The following is a 20,757-nucleotide window of genomic DNA, read 5'->3' as shown; positions in this document are numbered from 1 at the left end:
TCAAAGTACTTCGGAAAAAAAAAACGTGTTTGTGGCTGCTGTCATCTCCCTGGTGGTCTAGTGGCTAGGATTCGGCGCTTTCACCGCCGCGGCCCGGGTTCAATTCCCGGTCAGGGAATCCTTTTGTTATTGTCCTTTGTTTCGAGAGATTTTTACATTCGTGAGAGCATGTCCTTTCCAGTCCGAGAACTCCCCAGTGAACACCATGTTCCTCGGATAGGTACAAACTTTGGGCTTTGATTGCTCATTCAGCTTTCAGTAAAAGATTCTTGGGACTCCTCGATCCTTGTCATAGACAAGTGCCCCCAACTGCAGAAATGATTCACATGACAAGTAATGGCCAAAAACCTCATTCTACTAAATTCAATATTTGCAATATTTTCAAATCAATGGTCAGAGAGACTAACTGCTGAACACATTTCTTATGGACCTGGACATGGACCTGAATTAGGTTGACTGGCGCGTTCTTAAACTTCAAAGTACTTCGGAAAAAAAAACATGTTTGTGGCTGCTGTCATCTCCCTGGTGGTCTAGTGGCTAGGATTTGGCGCTCTCACCGCCGCGGCCCGGGTTCGATTCCCGGTCAGGGAATCCTTTCTCTTGTTGTCCTTTGTTTCTAGTGGCTAGAATTTGGTGGCCCCAACTGCAGAAAAGATTCACATGACGTTATACTGATACTGATACTACCGAACCTGATACTACTCCATTAAATATTTGCAATTTGTTCAATCGATGGTCAGAGAGACTAACTGCTGAACACATTTCTGACATGGACCTGAATTAGGGCGACTGGCGCCTTCTTCAACTTCAAAGTACTTCGGGAAAAAAAAACGTGTTTGAGGCTGCCATCATCTTCCTGGTGGTCCACTGGCTAGGATTTGGCGCTTTCACCGCTGCGGCCCGGTTTCGATTCCCGGTCAGGGAATCCTTCCTGTTATTGTCCTTTGTTTCTCGTGGCTAGGATTTGGTAATCAACACATTTCTGACATGGACCTGAATTAGGTCGACTGGCACCTTCTTCAACTTCAAAGTACTTCGGAAAAAAAAAAACGTGTTTGAAACTTCTGCCATCTCCCTGGTGGTCTAGTGGCTAGGATTTGGCGCTTTCACCGCCGCGGCCCGGGTTCAATTCCCGGTCAGGGAATCCTTTCTGTTATTGTCCTTTGTTTGGAGAGATTTTTACATTCGTGAGAACATGTCCTTCCTAGTCCTTGAACTCCCCAGTGAACACCATGTTCCTCGGATAGGTACAAACTTTGGGCTTTGATTGCTCATTCAGCTTTCAGTAAAAGATTCTTGGGGCTCCACGATCCTTGTCATAGACGAGTGCCCCCAACTGCAGAAATGATTCACATGACAAGTAATGGCCAAAAACCTCATTCTACTAAATTCAATATTTGCAATATGTTCAAATCAATGGTCAGAGAGACTAACTGCTGAACACATTTCTTATGGACCTGGACATGGACCTGAATTAGGTTGACTGGCGCATTCTTAAACTTCAAAGTACTTCGGAAAAAAAAAACGTGTTTGTGGCTGCTGTCATCTCCCTGGTGGTCTAGTGGCTAGGATTCGGCGCTTTCACCGCCGCGGCCCGGGTTCAATTCCCGGTCAGGGAATCCTTTCTGTTATTGTCCTTTGTTTCGAGAGATTTTTACATTCGTGAGAGCATGTCCTTTCCAGTCCGAGAACTCCCCAGTGAACACCATGTTCCTCGGATAGGTACAAACTTTGGGCTTTGATTGCTCATTCAGCTTTCAGTAAAAGATTCTTGGGACTCCTCGATCCTTGTCATAGACGAGTGCCCCCAACTGCAGAAATGATTCACATGACAAGTAATGGCCAAAAACCTCATTCTACTAAATTCAATATTTGCAATATTTTCAAATCAATGGTCAGAGAGACTAACTGCTGAACACATTTCTTATGGACCTGGACATGGACCTGAATTAGGTTGACTGGCGCATTCTTAAACTTCAAAGTACTTCGGAAAAAAAAACGTGTTTGTGGCTGCTGTCATCTCCCTGGTGGTCTAGTGGCTAGGATTCGGCGCTCTCACCGCCGCGGCCTGGGTTCGATTCCCGGTCAGGGAATCCTTTCTCTTGTTGTCCTTTGTTTCTAGTGGCTAGAATTTGGTGGCCCCAACTGCAGAAAAGATTCACATGACGTTATACTGATACTGATACTACCGAACCTGATACTACTCCATTAAATATTTGCAATTTGTTCAATCGATGGTCAGAGAGACTAACTGCTGAACACATTTCTGACATGGACCTGAATTAGGGCGACTGGCGCCTTCTTCAACTTCAAAGTACTTCGGGAAAAAAAAACGTGTTTGAGGCTGCCATCATCTTCCTGGTGGTCCACTGGCTAGGATTTGGCGCTTTCACCGCTGCGGCCCGGTTTCGATTCCCGGTCAGGGAATCCTTCCTGTTATTGTCCTTTGTTTCTCGTGGCTAGGATTTGGTAATCAACACATTTCTGACATGGACCTGAATTAGGTCGACTGGCACCTTCTTCAACTTCAAAGTACTTCGGAAAAAAAAAAACGTGTTTGAAACTTCTGCCATCTCCCTGGTGGTCTAGTGGCTAGGATTTGGCGCTTTCACCGCCGCGGCCCGGGTTCAATTCCCGGTCAGGGAATCCTTTCTGTTATTGTCCTTTGTTTGGAGAGATTTTTACATTCGTGAGAACATGTCCTGCCTAGTCCTTGAACTCCCCAGTGAACACCATGTTCCTCGGATAGGTACAAACTTTGGGCTTTGATTGCTCATTCAGCTTTCAGTAAAAGATTCTTGGGGCTCCACGATCCTTGTCATAGACGAGTGCCCCCAACTGCAGAAATGATTCACATGACAAGTAATGGCCAAAAACCTCATTCTACTAAATTCAATATTTGCAATATGTTCAAATCAATGGTCAGAGAGACTAACTGCTGAACACATTTCTTATGGACCTGGACATGGACCTGAATTAGGTTGACTGGCGCATTCTTAAACTTCAAAGTACTTCGGAAAAAAAAAACGTGTTTGTGGCTGCTGTCATCTCCCTGGTGGTCTAGTGGCTAGGATTCGGCGCTTTCACCGCCGCGGCCCGGGTTCAATTCCCGGTCAGGGAATCCTTTCTGTTATTGTCCTTTGTTTCGAGAGATTTTTACATTCGTGAGAGCATGTCCTTTCCAGTCCGAGAACTCCCCAGTGAACACCATGTTCCTCGGATAGGTACAAACTTTGGGCTTTGATTGCTCATTCAGCTTTCAGTAAAAGATTCTTGGGACTCCTCGATCCTTGTCATAGACGAGTGCCCCCAACTGCAGAAATGATTCACATGACAAGTAATGGCCAAAAACCTCATTCTACTAAATTCAATATTTGCAATATTTTCAAATCAATGGTCAGAGAGACTAACTGCTGAACACATTTCTTATGGACCTGGACATGGACCTGAATTAGGTTGACTGGCGCATTCTTAAACTTCAAAGTACTTCGGAAAAAAAAACGTGTTTGTGGCTGCTGTCATCTCCCTGGTGGTCTAGTGGCTAGGATTCGGCGCTCTCACCGCCGCGGCCCGGGTTCGATTCCCGGTCAGGGAATCCTTTCTCTTGTTGTCCTTTGTTTCTAGTGGCTAGAATTTGGTGGCCCCAACTGCAGAAAAGATTCACATGACGTTATACTGATACTGATACTACCGAACCTGATACTACTCCATTAAATATTTGCAATTTGTTCAATCGATGGTCAGAGAGACTAACTGCTGAACACATTTCTGACATGGACCTGAATTAGGGCGACTGGCGCCTTCTTCAACTTCAAAGTACTTCGGGAAAAAAAAACGTGTTTGAGGCTGCCATCATCTTCCTGGTGGTCCACTGGCTAGGATTTGGCGCTTTCACCGCTGCGGCCCGGTTTCGATTCCCGGTCAGGGAATCCTTCCTGTTATTGTCCTTTGTTTCTCGTGGCTAGGATTTGGTAATCAACACATTTCTGACATGGACCTGAATTAGGTCGACTGGCACCTTCTTCAACTTCAAAGTACTTCGGAAAAAAAAAAACGTGTTTGAAACTTCTGCCATCTCCCTGGTGGTCTAGTGGCTAGGATTTGGCGCTTTCACCGCCGCGGCCCGGGTTCAATTCCCGGTCAGGGAATCCTTTCTGTTATTGTCCTTTGTTTGGAGAGATTTTTACATTCGTGAGAACATGTCCTTCCGAGTCCTTGAACTCCCCAGTGAACACCATGTTCCTCGGATAGGTACAAACTTTGGGCTTTGATTGCTCATTCAGCTTTCAGTAAAAGATTCTTGGGGCTCCACGATCCTTGTCATAGACGAGTGCCCCCAACTGCAGAAATGATTCACATGACAAGTAATGGCCAAAAACCTCATTCTACTAAATTCAATATTTGCAATATGTTCAAATCAATGGTCAGAGAGACTAACTGCTGAACACATTTCTTATGGACCTGGACATGGACCTGAATTAGGTTGACTGGCGCATTCTTAAACTTCAAAGTACTTCGGAAAAAAAAACGTGTTTGTGGCTGCTGTCATCTCCCTGGTGGTCTAGTGGCTAGGATTCGGCGCTTTCACCGCCGCGGCCCGGGTTCAATTCCCGGTCAGGGAATCCTTTCTCTTGTTGTCCTTTGTTTCTAGTGGCTAGAATTTGGTGGCCCCAACTGCAGAAAAGATTCACATGACGTTATACTGATACTGATACTACCGAACCTGATACTACTCCATTAAATATTTGCAATTTGTTCAATCGATGGTCAGAGAGACTAACTGCTGAACACATTTCTGACATGGACCTGAATTAGTGCGACTGGCGCCTTCTTCAACTTCAAAGTACTTCGAGAAAAAAAAACGTGTTTTAGGCTGCCATCATCCTCCTGGTGGTCCACTGGCTAGGATTTGGCGCTTTCACCGCTGCGGCCCGGTTTCGATTCCTGGTCAGGGAATCCTTCCTGTTATTGTCCTTTGTTTCTCGTGGCTAGGATTTGGTAATCAACACATTTCTGACATGGACCTGAATTAGGTCGACTGGCACCTTCTTCAACTTCAAAGTACTTCGGAAAAAAAAAAAACGTGTTTGAAACTACTGCCATCTCCCTGGTGGTCTAGTGGCTAGGATTTGGCGCTTTCACCGCCGCGGCCCAGGTTCAATTCCCGGTCAGGGAGTCCTTTCTGTTATTGTCCTTTGTTTCTCGTGGCTAGGATTTGGTAATCAACACATTTCTGACATGGACCTGAATGAGGGCGACTGGCGCCTTCTTCAACTTCAAAGTACTTCGAGAAAAAAAAACGTGTTTTAGGCTGCCATCATCTTCCTGGTGGTCCACTGGCTCGGATTTGGCGCTTTCACCGCTGCGGCCCGGGTTCAATTCCCGGTCAGGGAATCCTTTCTGTTATTGTCCTTAGTTTCGAGAGATTTTTACATTCGTGAGAGCATGTCCTTTCCAGTCCGAGAACTCCCCAGTGAACACCATGTTCCTCGGATAGGTACAAACTTTGGGCTTTGATTGCTCATTCAGCTTTCAGTAAAAGATTCTTGGGACTCCTCGATCCTTGTCATAGACGAGTGCCCCCAACTGCAGAAATGATTCACATGACAAGTAATGGCCAAAAACCTCATTCTACTAATTTCAATATTTGCAATATTTTCAAATCAATGGTCAGAGAGACTAACTGCTGAACACATTTCTTATGGACCTGGACATGGACCAGAATTAGGTTGACTGGCGCATTCTTAAACTTCAAAGTACTTCGGAAAAAAAAACGTGTTTGTGGCTGCTGTCATCTCCCTGGTGGTCTAGTGGCTAGGATTCGGCGCTCTCACCGCCGCGGCTCGGGTTCGATTCCCGGTCAGGGAATCCTTTCTCTTGTTGTCCTTTGTTTCTAGTGGCTAGAATTTGGTGGCCCCAACTGCAGAAAAGATTCACATGACGTTATACTCATACTGATACTACCGAACCTGATACTACTCCATTAAATATTTGCAATTTGTTCAATCGATGGTCAGAGAGACTAACTGCTGAACACATTTCTGACATGGACCTGAATTAGGGCGACTGGCGCCTTCTTCAACTTCAAAGTACTTCGGGAAAAAAAAACGTGTTTGAGGCTGCCATCATCTTCCTGGTGGTCCACTGGCTAGGATTTGGCGCTTTCACCGCTGCGGCCCGGTTTCGATTCCCGGTCAGGGAATCCTTCCTGTTATTGTCCTTTGTTTCTCGTGGCTAGGATTTGGTAATCAACACATTTCTGACATGGACCTGAATTAGGTCGACTGGCACCTTCTTCAACTTCAAAGTACTTCGGAAAAAAAAAAACGTGTTTGAAACTTCTGCCATCTCCCTGGTGGTCTAGTGGCTAGGATTTGGCGCTTTCACCGCCGCGGCCCGGGTTCAATTCCCGGTCAGGGAATCCTTTCTGTTATTGTCCTTTGTTTCGAGAGATTTTTACATTCGTGAGAACATGTCCTTCCTAGTCCTTGAACTCCCCAGTGAACACCATGTTCCTCGGATAGGTACAAACTTTGGGCTTTGATTGCTCATTCAGCTTTCAGTAAAAGATTCTTGGGACTCCTCGATCCTTGTCATAGACGAGTGCCCCCAACTGCAGAAATGATTCACATGACAAGTAATGGCCAAAAACCTCATTCTACTAAATTCAATATTTGCAATATTTTCAAATCAATGGTCAGAGAGACTAACTGCTGAACACATTTCTTATGGACCTGGACATGGACCTGAATTAGGTTGACTGGCGCAGTCTTAAACTTCAAAGTACTTCGGAAAAAAAAACGTGTGTGTGGCTGCCTTCATCTCCCTGGTGGTCTAGTGGCTAGGATTCGGCGCTCTCACCGCCGCGGCCCGGGTTCGTTTCCCGATCAGGGAATGCTTTCTGTTTTTGACCTTTGTTTGGAGAGATTTTTACATTCGTGAGAACATGTCCTTCCCAGTCCGAGAACTCCCCAGTGAACACCATGTTCCTCGGATAGGTACAAACTTTGGTATTTGATTGCTCATTCAGCTTTCAGTAAAAGATTCTTCGGGCTCCACGATCCTTGTCATAGACGAGTGCCCCCAACTGCAGAAATGATTCACATGACAAGTAATGGCCAAAAACCTCATTCTACTAAATTCAATATTTGCAATATGTTCAAATCAATGGTCAGAGAGACTAACTGCTGAACACATTTCTTATGGACCTGGACATGGACCTGAATTAGGTTGACTTGCGCATTCTTAAACTTCAAAGTACTTCGGAAAAAAAAACGTGTTTGTGGCTGCTGTCATCTCCCTAGTGGTCTAGTGGCTAGGATTCGGCACTCTCACCGCCGCGGCCGGGGTTCGATTCCCGGTCAGGGAATCCTTTCTCTTGTTGTCTTTTGTTTCTAGTGGCTAGAATTTGGTGGCCCCAACTGCAGAAAAGATTCACATGACGTTATACTGATACTGATACTAATACTACCGAACCTGATACTACTCCATTAAATATTTGCAATTTGTTCAATCGATGGTCAGAGAGACTAAATGCTGAACACATTTCTGACATGGACCTGAATTAGGGCGACTGGCGCCTTCTTCAACTTCAAAGTACTTTGGAAAAAAAAACGTGTTTGAGACTGCTGCCATCTCCCTGGTGTTCTAGTGGCTAGGATTTGGCGCTTTCACCGCTGCGGCTCGGTTTTGATTCCTGGACAGGGATTCTATTCTGTTCTTGTCCTTTGTTTCTCGTGGCTAGGATTTGGTGATCACCATGTTACTCAGATATGGACAAACTTTGGGCTTTGATTGCTCATTCAGCTTTCAGTAAAAGATTCTTGGGGCTCCATGATCCTTGTCATAGACGAGTGGCCCCAACTGCAGAAAAGATTCACATGACAAATAATGGCCAAAAACCTGATACTACTCCATTAAGTATTTGCAATATGTTCCATCGATGGTCAGAGGGACTAACTTCTGAACACATTTCTGACATGGACCTGAATTAGGTCGACTGGCGCCTTCTTCAACTTCAAAGTACTTCGGAGAAAAAAAAACTTGTTTTTTTCATCATCTCCCTGGTGGTCTAGTGTCTAGGATTCGGCGCTCTCACCGCCGTGGCGGTGATTTGATTGCTCATTCAGCTTTCAGGTAAAGATTCTTGGGGTTCCGCGATCCTTGTCATCGACGAGTGGCCCCAACAGCAGAAAAGATTCACACGACCTAACATTGATACTGATACTACCGAACCTGATACTACTCCATGAAATATTTGCAATATCTTTAATTGATGGTCAGAGAGACTAACTGTTGAACACATTTCTGACATGGACTTGAATTAGGTCGACTGGCGCCTTCTTCAACTTCAAAGTACTTAGGAAAAAAAAATGTGCTTGAGGCTGTCTTCATCTCCCTGGTGGTCTAGTGGCTAGGATTTGGCGCTTTCACCGCCGCGGCCAGGGTTAGATTCCCGGTCAGGGAGTTCTTTCTTTTATTGTCCTTTGTTTCTCGTGGCTAGGATTTGGTGATCACCATGTTCCTCAGATATGGACAAACTTTTGGCTTTGATTGCTCATTCAGCTTTCAGAAAAAAAACATGTATTTTTGTCATCTCCCTGGTGGTCTCGTGTCTCGGATTCGACCCTCTCAATGCTGCGGCCTAGGTTCGGTTCCTGGTCAGGGAATCCTTTCTATTATTGTCCTTTGTTTCAAGAGATTTTCTCATTTGTGAGAACATGTTTCAAGAGATTTTCTCCTTTTGTGAGATCATGTCCTTCCCAGTACTGTAACACTCCATTGAACACTGTCTCCCTCAGATGTCAACAAACTTTTTGTCTGGATGGCACATTCAGCTTTCAGTAAAAGATACTTGCAGCTCTATGATCCTTGTTATCGACTCGTGGCCTCAACTGCAGAGAAGATTCACATTATAACTAATGGCCACAAACCTGATGCTGTCCTTTTGGATATTTGCAATATCTTCAATCGATCGTCATAGAATAGAACTCAAGAGTAACTGAACACATTTCTGACATGGACCTTAAATAATGGCGATTGGTGCCTTTTTCAACTTCAAAGTACCTCACACCTCCTTCCTGGTGGATTGGATTTGGCACTTTCACCGCCGCTGCTGGGCTTCAATTCCTGCTCAGGGACTCTTTTCTGTTATTGTCCGTTGTTTTAAAAGATCTTCTCCTTACTGAGATACCATCCTTTTCAGTACTAGAGCTCCCTGGTGAACACAATGTTCCTCAGATATCAACAAACTTTGGGTCTTGATTGCACATTCATCTTTCAGTAAAATATTCTTGGGTTATTGAATATTTGCAATATGCTCAAACAATGGTCATAGAGTACAACTCAAGACTAACAGCGGAACACATTTCTAACATGGGCCTTAAAAGCGACAGGACAACTTTTCTTTTAGAAGTTTACATTTTGAATGACAATGTTTGTATTATTTTAAATAACCACAGTTTTTGCTAATAGTCTCATGTTGAATTAAATGTCTTTTTTTAGCCAGGACATGTTCGTGTCACCTTGCTTGCACGCAGCACAGAATACAGGAGGATATCAAATCAAGTGGAGGTGAGGACGGTTCCTCTGTGTGGTAAAGTTGCTTTCATAAGCATGTGATGATTAGTGTAGTTTTGTGCATAAATTTAAACTCTTGTACTTTATATATATCCATATATATACTGTATAATGTGTGAATAAGATTCATATTTTTTTATAATAGGGCAGGGAATCTCAGGGCACCACACGATACAATATGACACGATTTGTGAAACTTCATAATTTATATTTAGTAGTAGAATTTAACCAGAGTACAAACAGCAATAATGCACAAACAATTACACTGTTTTAGTGCAACATAACTCTTAACAGGATTTTATTTGTCTGACAAACACTATTTTAAAATCATTCAGAAAACACAACATCTCACGTCTCTTAAGTAGGTCAGATCTATTAAGTAGAGGCATAAGAAAATTAAATATTTAGTGTAGTATAGTTGTACTGACATAAGCACCGGAAAGAGACTGAGTGAGAGCTATGTTGACAATAAACAAAGTCAACAAAACAAACGTCTCATCATTGAACAACACAACATTTAGCATTTGAATAGAAAAATCTACATTTCTCTTACTCGGCAGTTTTTTCAGCGAGGGTGGTGGTAATCAAGCTGACTGCATGTATTTGTTGTTCCATCCATATTTCCGTGAGACACTTCTGACCTACTGCAAAGCCCTTATCCAGCTTTGTCCTATCCACGGCATAAAAGCCAAAGTGAGCCCACACTTTTGATTGAAACAATACCGGAGCATCGTTGTTTAACTTGGCTGCTCGCATCTGCCCTAGCACCATGTTGCTTGTGTTGTCTTCTTCTGGTTTGGTTTGGTTTGGTTTGGTTTAGTTTATTTGAACATGAAGGTTACAATGGAATACATCTCATGAATCATTCTTTAACAGTTCCACATGTCCAAAAGGAGTAGGAAGAAGCAAAGCTTATTTAATCCTACCCCCCATCCAATCTACCTCTTGTACAGTACATGTTGTTCACTTCCTGCTTTCCATGTCATGTTTTCAGTGATAGGATAACACATAATAGATAACGGTGAGATAGCCCTCCCCCCGAAAAAGAAAGAACATTCATAATAATGATAATAATGATGACCATACTAAATAAATAAATAAGAACAAGGCTTTTTTTTTTTTTTTTAACACAACAAAGAAAATAAAAATAAATAAATAAATAAATAAAAATTAAAATTTCATTAATAAAATAAATAAATAAATAAATAAATAAAATAAAATAACAAACCTGACAGAACAATCAGGACTCTTCTGCCTTGTATTTGGCAAACATCAACTGCTTGTATTGTTTTTTGAATTTGCTCATCTCTGTACATTGTTTGAGTTCTTTACTCAATCCGTTCCATAATTTAATTCCACACACGGAAATGCTGTGGGTTTTCAGCGTTGTTCTCGCATATAAATGTTTTAGGTTTAATTTTCCTCTAAGATCATATTTCTCCTCTCTGATTGAGAAATACTTAATTAGGTTTTTGGGTAACGCGTTATTATTAACTTTATACATTATTCTAGCGGTTTGAAAGTGTACTAAATCTGCGAATTTTAATATCTGTGATTTAAAAAATAAAGGGTTTGTATGTTCTCTATACTTGGCATTATGAATTATCCTCACAGATCTTTTTTGCAGTACAGTGAGTGAGTGAAGATTGCTTTTGTAATTATTTCCCCATATCTCCACACAATACGTTAGATATGGTAATACTAAGGAACAGTACAGAGTGTGGAGTGATTTTTGATCAAGAACATATTTTGCTTTATTCAATATAGAGATATTTCTCGCCACCTTTTGCTGTATATATTTAATATGAGATTTCCAACTCATTTTTTCATCTATTATAACCCCAAGGAATTTATATTCTTCCACTTTTTCAATATCCGTTCCATTAATTTGTATTTGGTCGTACGTGTCCTTTCTACTATTACCAAATAGCATTATTTTAGTTTTACTTAAATTCTGAGATAATCTGTTCTTGTCAAACCATGACTTTAATATGACCATTTCATCCTTGACCTTTTTAATGAGTTCTTGTGTGCTTTCACCAGAACAGAAAGCGGTGGTATCATCGGCGAATAAGACCAATTTTAATTTGTTTGTTACTTTGCAGATGTCGTTAATGTACAAGTTAAACAGTTTTGGTCCCAGTATGGACCCCTGTGGTACTCCACACGTATTGTGTAGACTCCCAGATGTATATTCTCCTAGCTTTACAAATTGTTTCCTCTTTGCTAGGTAGCTTTTAACCCAATTTAAGACCAAACCTCTAATTCTGGGACCTCTACCTCGGTTATATGTGGTGAATGAATTATATAAATGGTGAATCGACTCACTTAGGAGGCACGGTGAAAGAAGTTTATAGCGGCTATATGTTAATAATTGTAAAAAACAATGGGCCTCATTCACGAACATCTTCTTAAAAGTCTTCTTAAGAAGTGTACTTAAGAAGGCGCGGGTTGGAAACTGCGCCACATTCACGACACGTTCTTAAGTAGGGATAATCGTTCGCACCGGTGTTCTTAGGTTGATGAATGCCAACTGCGATGCCCGTGCATGTGAGCCCTAATTTGCATAGGTCACCGCCTATTATTTCCTATATAAGGTAAAAAATGTGCCGTGCGCAACAGGCAGCTGGAGGCGGAGATGGCAACGCGCAAGGGGGAGACTGAGAAGCAGCTGGACAACAAACGAAAGAAAAACTTCAATTCTACTGAAATAGAGGTGCTTTTACAAGGAGTGACCAAACACAAGACCACCTTATTTTCAAGTGTATCCACCGGTCATCAGGCCATCCAAAAAGAGTCAGCATGGAGCACCATTGCAGGAAACATAAATGCCGTTTCCACGGAGAAACACACCATCGCAGACGTTAAAAACTGTTTTAACTTAAAATAGACTAAAAAAAAAAGATTGGATCTGGAGGAAATGAGAGGTGGGCCATCAATCAGAAACCAAACCATTTCGGAAACTCTAGAAAATATTTACACAATCATGATGGAAAAATAAAGTAAAAATACATAGTTTGTGTGTGACAATTTATTTTTTCTGTGGTTACATTTGATTAGACGCTGCCTAATTAATACAGCAGCCCCGTGCTCTGGCTCAAGACGTGGCTGGAGGCGCATGTCGTTATCTGGGGGTGCTCCGTGCGCAATAGACACACCACGTTTCATTGCGATGTTATTGTGATGATCCTGCACACCTGCAAGAACAGAGAGGGAAGCCTGAAGCGGGACATCAAATATTCGTCCATCCATCTTCTATACCGTTTCATCCTCATTAGGGTCGCGGGGGCATGCTGGAGCCTATCCCAGCTGACTTTGGGCGACAGGCGGGGTACACCCTGGACTGGTCGCCAGCCAATCGCAGGGCACATATAGACAAACAACCATTCACACTCACATTCATACCTATGGACAATTTAGAGTCGCCAATTAACCTCACCTGCATGTTTTTAGAGTGCCAGGAGAAAACCCACGCGCACACGGGGAGAACATGCAAACTCCACACAGAAATGCCCAGGGGAGAATCAAACCCAGGTCTTCCCGATCTCCAGGCTGTTCCTGTATTGGCCATCGTGCTAACCACTAGACCCCAAATATTCGTCGCTTTCAGCAAATAAATCTAATGGTCCCTTTACATTCTCTCTCTGCACAGCGCACGTCCAGCCAGCCTTTTTTTTTTGATGAATTGGGATTTGAATATATATTTATCGATGGAGTATAGTTTAGTTGTTTTGTTGATAAATAATTGTTGGGATATTTTATTTGCACTACATTTTTTGGGATCAGGTTGCAAAATCCATCATGAGGGCGATTGCGCATTGAAAGTGCAAGCTTTGCTTGTGCGTAAGAGTCCTCCTGAGCGTTCGTAGAATTTGTTCTTAGATCTAAGAACTGTGAGTTAAGAACACGTTTCGTGAATGCCAAAAATCTTTGTAAGAAGGCTTTAAGAACACATTTGTGCATAAGAACGTTTCGTGAATGAGGCCCAATATGCGGTAAGAGCATAGCGATAATCCATTGTAAGGCCAAGGAAAAATGCCTCAAATGAGTCAACTATTGAGGCGGCCCCAATACAATACCATTTACTGTAGTCAGTGTCAGTGACACATAAATGCCTGTAACCCTGTGTACTTTTTTCAGCAATCTTACGGTTGAGATTTGTAGATAATTTGTGATTTGTAAGTAATACTTCATACTCTTTATTGTTCTCTGGTTTTACTTTATGTAACTTATTGTGTGGCGATATGGGGAAATGACTACAAAAGTACACTTCACGCACTAACTGTGCTACAAAAAAGGTCAGTTATGATAATCCATAATGTCGGCTATAGAGAACATACCAACCCTTTATTCCTAAAATCACAATTACCTGCCACCCAAAACGTAATACAATTCTTCTCTACAAGAGAGGAGAAATATGACTTTAGGGAAAAATTCAACTTAAAACATTTATACGCAAGAACAACACTAAAAACCTTAAGCATATCAGTATGTGGAATCAAATTTCGGAATGGATTGAGTAAAGAACTAGAACAATGCACTTAAATGAACGATTTGAAGAAACAGTACAAGTAGTTGATGTTTACAAAGGACAAGGAAGAAGAGTCCTGAACCACTGTGTACATATAATGCTATGTCTTCTCACTTCTCATTTCTTAGAACTACTTTTTTATTACATTGTCTGTACTCACGCAACAACGAACTACTGTATGTTTCTGTCAACTATTAACTTTTCAGCACTAATTGTTTTAAATTTATTATTGTTTATTATCAAGGTTACATCATTTTCAATACATTACAACCCTTAACTCCTATTATAACACGTCACAATACTGCCTATAATATATGTCCAATATCATTTTCTTATGGTATTTCATTTTGGTTTCTACATCAAAGTTGGTAAATGGTACATGTTTGAATACAGGACGTGCACAAACAAATCTATTATCAATTGATGTGAAACAGAAAGGGGGTCGGATTAAATAAACTTTGCTTCTTCCTACTCCTTTTTGGGCATGTGTAACAGTGAATTGTAATGGGATGTAGTCCAGGGTGGGCCCCACAGTGGCTGCACAGTGGCATAGTGGTTAGCATGTTGGCCACACAGTCAGGAAATCAGGAATATCTGGGTTAAGATCTCCGGGTAATCCGGTTTCCTCCCACATTCCAAAAATATGCATGTTAGCTTCATTGGAGACTCTAAATTGTCCATAGGTGTGAGTGTGTTTTCTTTATACCCAGTCCAGGGTGTACCCCGCCTCTCACCCAAAGTCATAGGCTGGGAGAGGCTCCAGTATACCCCCGCGACCTTAGTGAGGATAAGAAAATAGAAAATGGATGGATGGATGTATTCCAAAGTAACCTGTATCCATGTTCGAAATAAAATTAAACAATTCCCTTTACCACATTTACTTGTGCATGCATCTTTTTTGATAGCAACCTTACCCTACACTCCACCCTCTCTTCCTTGTCTATGTCTTCCTTGCACCTATTCTCATGTTGCCTTAGTCTCCCACTTGCCCTCGTTTTCCCATCTCCCTCAGCATCTTTTTTCTTCATGCAATACAAGACTGCCTCAGTCACCCATTGCCACTACTGATTTACACATCCCCATGTCTTTCTAACGTTGTTGCCGTTCAGCAAGTATTTGATCAACTGTAATTTAACTGTTAAAATTTGTTGTCTTGATTAAATATCCTGTGTTGTTATCACAGCTCATAAATGGTCTTAAAACAATGCTGCTGCTGGATGTCAATGTGGTCGACTACAAATACAAGTGAGTGAGCTTTTGGGAGGTTGTGTTCAAATTGTTCATTAGTGAGAGTGCTTGCTTGGGTCTTTTAGGGATATTCCCTTCCTCGAGCAGTTGAGGATCACCCACAACTCTGACATCTTCATCGGAATGCACGGTGCAGGACTTACACACCTCCTCTTTCTCCCCGACTGGGCTGTGGTCTTTGAGCTGTAAGTGACATCATGTTTGCCTGTGAGTGTGACAGATACAAAGAGACAAAGGGGGGTGGACAAGCTGAAGCTTAGCGACGGGCTTGGCAGAAAGCTCTGCTCAAAGCTTCTCTCAGCTGCTCGATGTGTGGCTGTGAAATAATGCCCAATTAACCAGGCACTCCTCACACCTGGCTTCCCTGGAGAGATAGTGTGATTGAGTATGTGTATGGGAGTGTTTTTGCATTTTAGTGGGCGATTCAGTAGCAGTTCAACAGCATTATTTTGCAAATAACAGTGAAAGAAAGGCAGACCGAGGAGAGCAATAGAGAAAAGTTGTGCATCTGTCCCTCTCAGGTATAACTGTGAGGATGAGGGCTGCTATCGAGATTTGGCGCGGCTGCGGGGCATTCGCTATGTGACTTGGCAGAAAATGGATAAAGTCTTCCCCCAGGACAAGGTAAAAAGAACTCCATGACCATTAACTCCTTCAACATCTCATGTTTTCTGAGTTCATCTCTCAAAATCTCATACCGATGTACAATCGTCCCTCGCCACTTTGTGTTTTTTAAAAAATATATTCAAATAAATATATTAATTAATAAATCATGCTGTTTCGTGGTTGAACACGGCCTATTTTTAGTCAAAAATATGCATATTGCAGCACAGTTTCCATATTTTTTTGCCTAAACTAAGCATTTCCAAGCATAAAAATGGCTAAATAAAGTAAAATACGCATCCAAATATGCTGTGAATGATATGTAGTATTTCTGTGAATATTCTCATTCATCCAGATCATTGGGCCTCATTCACGAAACGTTCTTACGCACAAATGTGTTCTTAAAGCCTTCTTACGAAGATTTTTGGCATTCACGAAACGTGTTCTCAACTCACAGTTCTTAGATCTAAGAACAAATTCTACGAACGCTCAGGAGGACTCTTACGCACAAGCAAAGCTTGCACTTTCAATGCGCAATCGCCCGTTTTGCAACCTTTTGCAACCAAAAAATGTAGTGCAAATAAAATATCCCAACAATTATTTATCATCAAAACAACTAAAATATACTCCATCGATAAATATATATTCAAATCCCAATTCATACAAAAAAAAAGTACACATGATTAAATAAATCTCCTCCTTCATGATTCCACAATATCTTCCGCAGGGTCATCACCCTACCCTCGGAGACCATCCCAAGTTCACCAACTACTCCTTTGACGTGGATGAGTTCATGCGCCTTGTGCTGGAGGCAGCAGATTACGTCACACAGCATCCCAAATGGCAGCATCGCATCATGCGCGATGAACTATAGAGACCTTGAACAGGTACAAAAAAAAGCTTGCAATTAGCTGGGATCTGGAGACTTTCTTGCAAAAATTAAATAAAACATCTCTGGATCTCAGTGGTATATCAAACTATCCAAAAATCCACCTCCTGTCCCCTGGATTGATGAGTCCTGATGAGTGAAAGCTGCACATCCGGCAACTCAGATGAGACATGAGCAATTGACACATCTGGAGAACTAGAAGAAGTACTTCTTCATTACCTCCGCCACCACTGCTTCATTCCACACCGATAAAGTTAGCTAATGAGCAGCTGTTCCGGTGTCCCATAACATGTGGCCTGTCGTCACATTTGATTAGTGTCACCTTGATTTGAGCCTCCTCAGAGCTGTTGACATTTACATGTAGGAATGTGAATACATCCACAACATAACAGTGTCATATGGTGGGATTCTGCCACATTGTTGCACAGAAGGTTGCTTTTTTTATTATAAAATATTATGTTTGTGTGTCAGTATGCATCTACATTAATATTTGTCAATACTAAGATTGTAAATGTGCAGGAACAGTATCTGTTCAAAAAAATATGACACTCAAAATGCAATTTTTAGTCAGTGCTAAACTGCAGTAGGATTTTTTGATATGTTTATACTATGTGCTATTTATTTACTGTTTATATGTTTTCTTCTTTCATATGTGGATATGATGAATATTTGCCGTAGAGCAGAGGTGTCCAAACTTTTTCTACCGAGGGTAGCATACAGAAAAATCTAAGGATGCCGGGGACCAGGTTGACATTTTTGTTTTATTTTGTAAAAAGGCTAAAAAAAACCCCATTTAATTTAATTTCATTTTAGCGGTTTGTGGTCACATTGTGCATTTTGGCTCACGCGGCCCAAGAATAAGTGAGTCACAGGCCACAAATGGCCCCTAGGCCGCGCTTTGAACAACCCTGACGTAGTGATTTGCTTAGCCAATGCAATCTTTCATCTAATCTGACTGCTTGTACTCCCCGAGGCACCATCACACCTAAAGTGGACCAGGAAGACAACTGGGTTCTCTTTCAAATGAACACACAATTTATTTTGTTTTCTGATGTTTTTTGTCCATGGACTTCCGTTTTTAAGGGACTGTGAAAACACCCTTACACCTTGGTTACATTTTATGAAAATAAAGAAATGAGGAGGAGGGTCTCCTTGAGTTATTTTGGTGCTGTCAGCATTTTCTATAGTAATAGAAATCAGCACATTAGACACTGAAATACCACAAGTAGCATATCATGTGTTTGTGACCATCCAATTGTATTTACCAGAGGTGTGGACTCGAGTCACACGACTTGGACTTGAGTCAGATTCAAGTCACAATTTTGATGACTTTGGACTCGAGAGTGCCATCAGACTTGCAACTTGACTTGGTCTTTGACATCATTGACTCGGGACTTGGCTCGGACTTTAATGACTTGAAAGTACTTGAGATTTTCAGTGAGTGTGTTAAGTAAAATGTGTCCCCTTTCAAAGCATTCAACTCGTGATCGTTATGTCATTTCCAGTAAGGAACCACATTTTCTGTATCATTGAATGCATCTGTTATCGGTCCAATCGGGTTAAAGAACAAACAACGAGGGTATGGCTTACATTTCTGTGAGCGACTGCTGGAGAGTGGCAGTGATTATTACCGGGAGGTGTGAACATACTACTGAGGAAATGTCATTTGCATTGGCATTTATGGTATTTTAGACATTGTGTTTTATTTGGTAAACACATAACAGTGCTTAGGACTTTTCAAGCCTACGACTTCGGACTTGACTCGACCTGGCTTGTCTTGACTTGAAACTTGACTTGGACTTGCATGTCTTTACTTGAGACGTGACTTGAGTCTTGGGATTAAAGAGTCGAGACTTGCAAAACATTGACTTTCTCCCACCTCTGGTATTCACCAAAGAAACCAATGGAAACAGTTCGACTTTTTTGTAAAAAATGTAGTATTTTGAATAAAGTTTCAAAACACAGTTTTTTTTTGTCTGTGTTTGAATCAAATATTTAATTCATCCACATTAAATCAATCAACCTTGGAGTGGAAAAAGCTGAACTTTCTCCTGCCAGGTTTTGCTGATGCCGGTTTCATTATTTTTGTGAGTTTGGCGTTAAGGAAGGGAAGAAGTTTGTGCGAAAGGGCACTAGTTCACTTTTTACTGTCACCGTAATAAATCTGGATGACCTCAAAAAATTGCCTGATTTAGCAGTGATGCACATTGGCCACATGGGGGCAGTACAACCCCACACATGAACCAGAACTTTAGTCGCATTGACAAGCCTCTACATGCATGGACACTATTTATGGCCCAGCTCGGGTTACTGCCAGTGACCTCCTGAAGAATGAAGAATCACTATTCAGGGTGGGAATCAGAAGCAGGGGAACTCTCATTAACCTTTGTGACAGCTTAAAATCAATAACTAGGTATCTTATCTCACATATATGCACACTCAATCTCTCCTCATGCACACACACACCAAAAAAAACCCACCTTTCCTCCCCCGAAGTGTCAAGCTTTGTTTGGATGCTACGAGACCAAAGTCATGTGCGCCATTTGAGATAAATGATTAGATCACACTTAGAGATCTGGCAATTACATTCACAGTTTTTCCTCACATGTATGTTGTTCTTTTTTGTTAGTGTCATATATCAGCTTGTCAGGAACTAAGTGTTCCATATTTTCATCTCCACCTTTCAAAACAGCTTAATGGGCATGTGCATATTTTAAATACTGTACTTTGGAAAAGACAGAGAATCCAATAGAGAACAATTATTTAGTGTGTGTGTCCTCTGCTGAAAATGATTGGATAAATAGCTTCTGACGTAGATTCTACATGACAGTCTTGGGGTCCTCAGAATGTGCTCTTACTTAACACATCTTATATCTCTTTGAAAATGATACCTAACATGCATAGTGCAAGCTTTTTATGGGATAAAATCGGGCAATATAAATTAGATTTCACAGTAGCCACCATCACGCTGTGTTGTTGAGTAAAGTGGTTTCATAACGTAGTTTCCTGGCCATTCTTAGGAAATAATGATAAGTGCAATGGTCTCTTGCTTCCATTATCTGCCCCACTTTACACTACTTCTTCCCCTGTACATTGTCAAAGTTATGATGTTGCAAACCTTTACAGTTGTAATTCTTTTGTCTCTGTCCTAGATTTGACTGTTTGACATGAAGAACAGAAAAAGTAAAAAACACAGTGACGGGACAATATGTCGCTGTCCATGGTGCTGTACCACCATTTAGCAGAGTACTGTACTGTAGTCGCTGTACTGCAGACCTAAAAGAATTGCACTGCATGCGTGTCGAATCTGAGCTTAATTTAAATGTACACACACGGGTCAAAGTGTTTGCATGAAGTCACCACTTCATAAGGTTGCACTCATTACTGTCGTCTTCATGCTTGGCGCTCAAGTCTGCTTAATGTTGCAATCCACTGAAAAATACCCATGGTGGGTTTTTGTGCTTGGGACCCAGAACAAGGCTATTCCGTCAATAAAAATAAATGTATGAGATTGGATACTCATCACCTTTGGTCGTGAGCACACATCGACCTCCACTTACTGCTGCAAATACGGCACCCTGCAATCAATCGCCATCAACACATGAGAATATTCCCCAGGATGGGATAATTGTTCAGCAAGTCTCTTGGTGCTGTAATGGAGAGGCGACCATCATTAAATCCTGTTTAAGGAGTGTGGATGTGATGGTTTACATTTACACCATCGGCGTTCACATCACAGTATCGATGTCGATGCAGCATGTGCATGGAACATGATCCAAAATGTGGAAGGAAGTGAGGTGGGGAATGGTGTGACGTGACGCTAGTCAAGATGCATACCCCACCTCAACTTTGCACACACACTTGCAATAGGATGAGATCCAGTTGATCTGTATTCAGGAAATGTACA

At 41.7% G+C, this 20,757-nt stretch overlaps 2 protein-coding genes and 13 non-coding genes across 18 annotated transcripts in view; all 15 read left to right on the top strand.

The window, feature by feature from the left end:
- The window catches only part of eogt (EGF domain-specific O-linked N-acetylglucosamine (GlcNAc) transferase), a 53,726-nt gene extending 34,948 nt beyond the window's left edge, over positions 1-18,778 (top strand). For 3 of the 4 annotated variants that reach the window (XM_054784892.1, XM_054784891.1, XM_054784893.1), the window contains 5 exons: positions 9,505-9,573; positions 15,294-15,355; positions 15,424-15,543; positions 15,880-15,982; positions 16,689-18,778. In XM_054784892.1, coding sequence (XP_054640867.1) covers positions 9,505-9,573; positions 15,294-15,355; positions 15,424-15,543; positions 15,880-15,982; positions 16,689-16,835 — 501 coding nt within the window. In that variant the 3' untranslated portion in view covers positions 16,836-18,778. The remainder of the gene's footprint in view (positions 1-9,504; positions 9,574-15,293; positions 15,356-15,423; positions 15,544-15,879; positions 15,983-16,688) is intronic. The other variant, XM_054784894.1, reaches the window with a different exon arrangement.
- Positions 47-118, top strand: trnae-uuc (transfer RNA glutamic acid (anticodon UUC)). The gene has a single exon. It is a non-coding gene; the product is annotated as a tRNA-Glu (tRNA).
- Positions 520-591, top strand: trnae-cuc (transfer RNA glutamic acid (anticodon CUC)). Its single transcript has one exon. It is a non-coding gene; the product is annotated as a tRNA-Glu (tRNA).
- trnae-uuc (transfer RNA glutamic acid (anticodon UUC)) lies at positions 1,073-1,144 on the top strand. The gene has a single exon. It is a non-coding gene; the product is annotated as a tRNA-Glu (tRNA).
- On the top strand, positions 1,548-1,619 carry trnae-uuc (transfer RNA glutamic acid (anticodon UUC)). The gene has a single exon. It is a non-coding gene; the product is annotated as a tRNA-Glu (tRNA).
- On the top strand, positions 2,022-2,093 carry trnae-cuc (transfer RNA glutamic acid (anticodon CUC)). The gene has a single exon. It is a non-coding gene; the product is annotated as a tRNA-Glu (tRNA).
- On the top strand, positions 2,575-2,646 carry trnae-uuc (transfer RNA glutamic acid (anticodon UUC)). Its single transcript has one exon. It is a non-coding gene; the product is annotated as a tRNA-Glu (tRNA).
- Positions 3,050-3,121, top strand: trnae-uuc (transfer RNA glutamic acid (anticodon UUC)). Its single transcript has one exon. It is a non-coding gene; the product is annotated as a tRNA-Glu (tRNA).
- On the top strand, positions 3,524-3,595 carry trnae-cuc (transfer RNA glutamic acid (anticodon CUC)). Its single transcript has one exon. It is a non-coding gene; the product is annotated as a tRNA-Glu (tRNA).
- trnae-uuc (transfer RNA glutamic acid (anticodon UUC)) lies at positions 4,077-4,148 on the top strand. Its single transcript has one exon. It is a non-coding gene; the product is annotated as a tRNA-Glu (tRNA).
- On the top strand, positions 4,551-4,622 carry trnae-uuc (transfer RNA glutamic acid (anticodon UUC)). The gene has a single exon. It is a non-coding gene; the product is annotated as a tRNA-Glu (tRNA).
- On the top strand, positions 5,105-5,176 carry trnae-uuc (transfer RNA glutamic acid (anticodon UUC)). Its single transcript has one exon. It is a non-coding gene; the product is annotated as a tRNA-Glu (tRNA).
- On the top strand, positions 5,797-5,868 carry trnae-cuc (transfer RNA glutamic acid (anticodon CUC)). Its single transcript has one exon. It is a non-coding gene; the product is annotated as a tRNA-Glu (tRNA).
- Positions 6,350-6,421, top strand: trnae-uuc (transfer RNA glutamic acid (anticodon UUC)). Its single transcript has one exon. It is a non-coding gene; the product is annotated as a tRNA-Glu (tRNA).
- The window catches only part of tafa4b (TAFA chemokine like family member 4b), a 48,277-nt gene continuing 44,348 nt past the window's right edge, over positions 16,829-20,757 (top strand). The window contains exon 1 of the mRNA XM_054784896.1: positions 16,829-16,848. The gene's annotated coding sequence lies outside the window, so the exon portion shown is untranslated. The remainder of the gene's footprint in view (positions 16,849-20,757) is intronic.

Source organism: Dunckerocampus dactyliophorus, chromosome 8 (genome assembly GCF_027744805.1).
Source record: "Dunckerocampus dactyliophorus isolate RoL2022-P2 chromosome 8, RoL_Ddac_1.1, whole genome shotgun sequence".
NCBI classification, from domain to species: Eukaryota; Metazoa; Chordata; class Actinopteri; order Syngnathiformes; family Syngnathidae; genus Dunckerocampus; species Dunckerocampus dactyliophorus.
The sequence above is the reverse complement of the archived record's forward strand: the minus strand, read 5'-3'. Positions and strand labels throughout refer to the sequence as shown.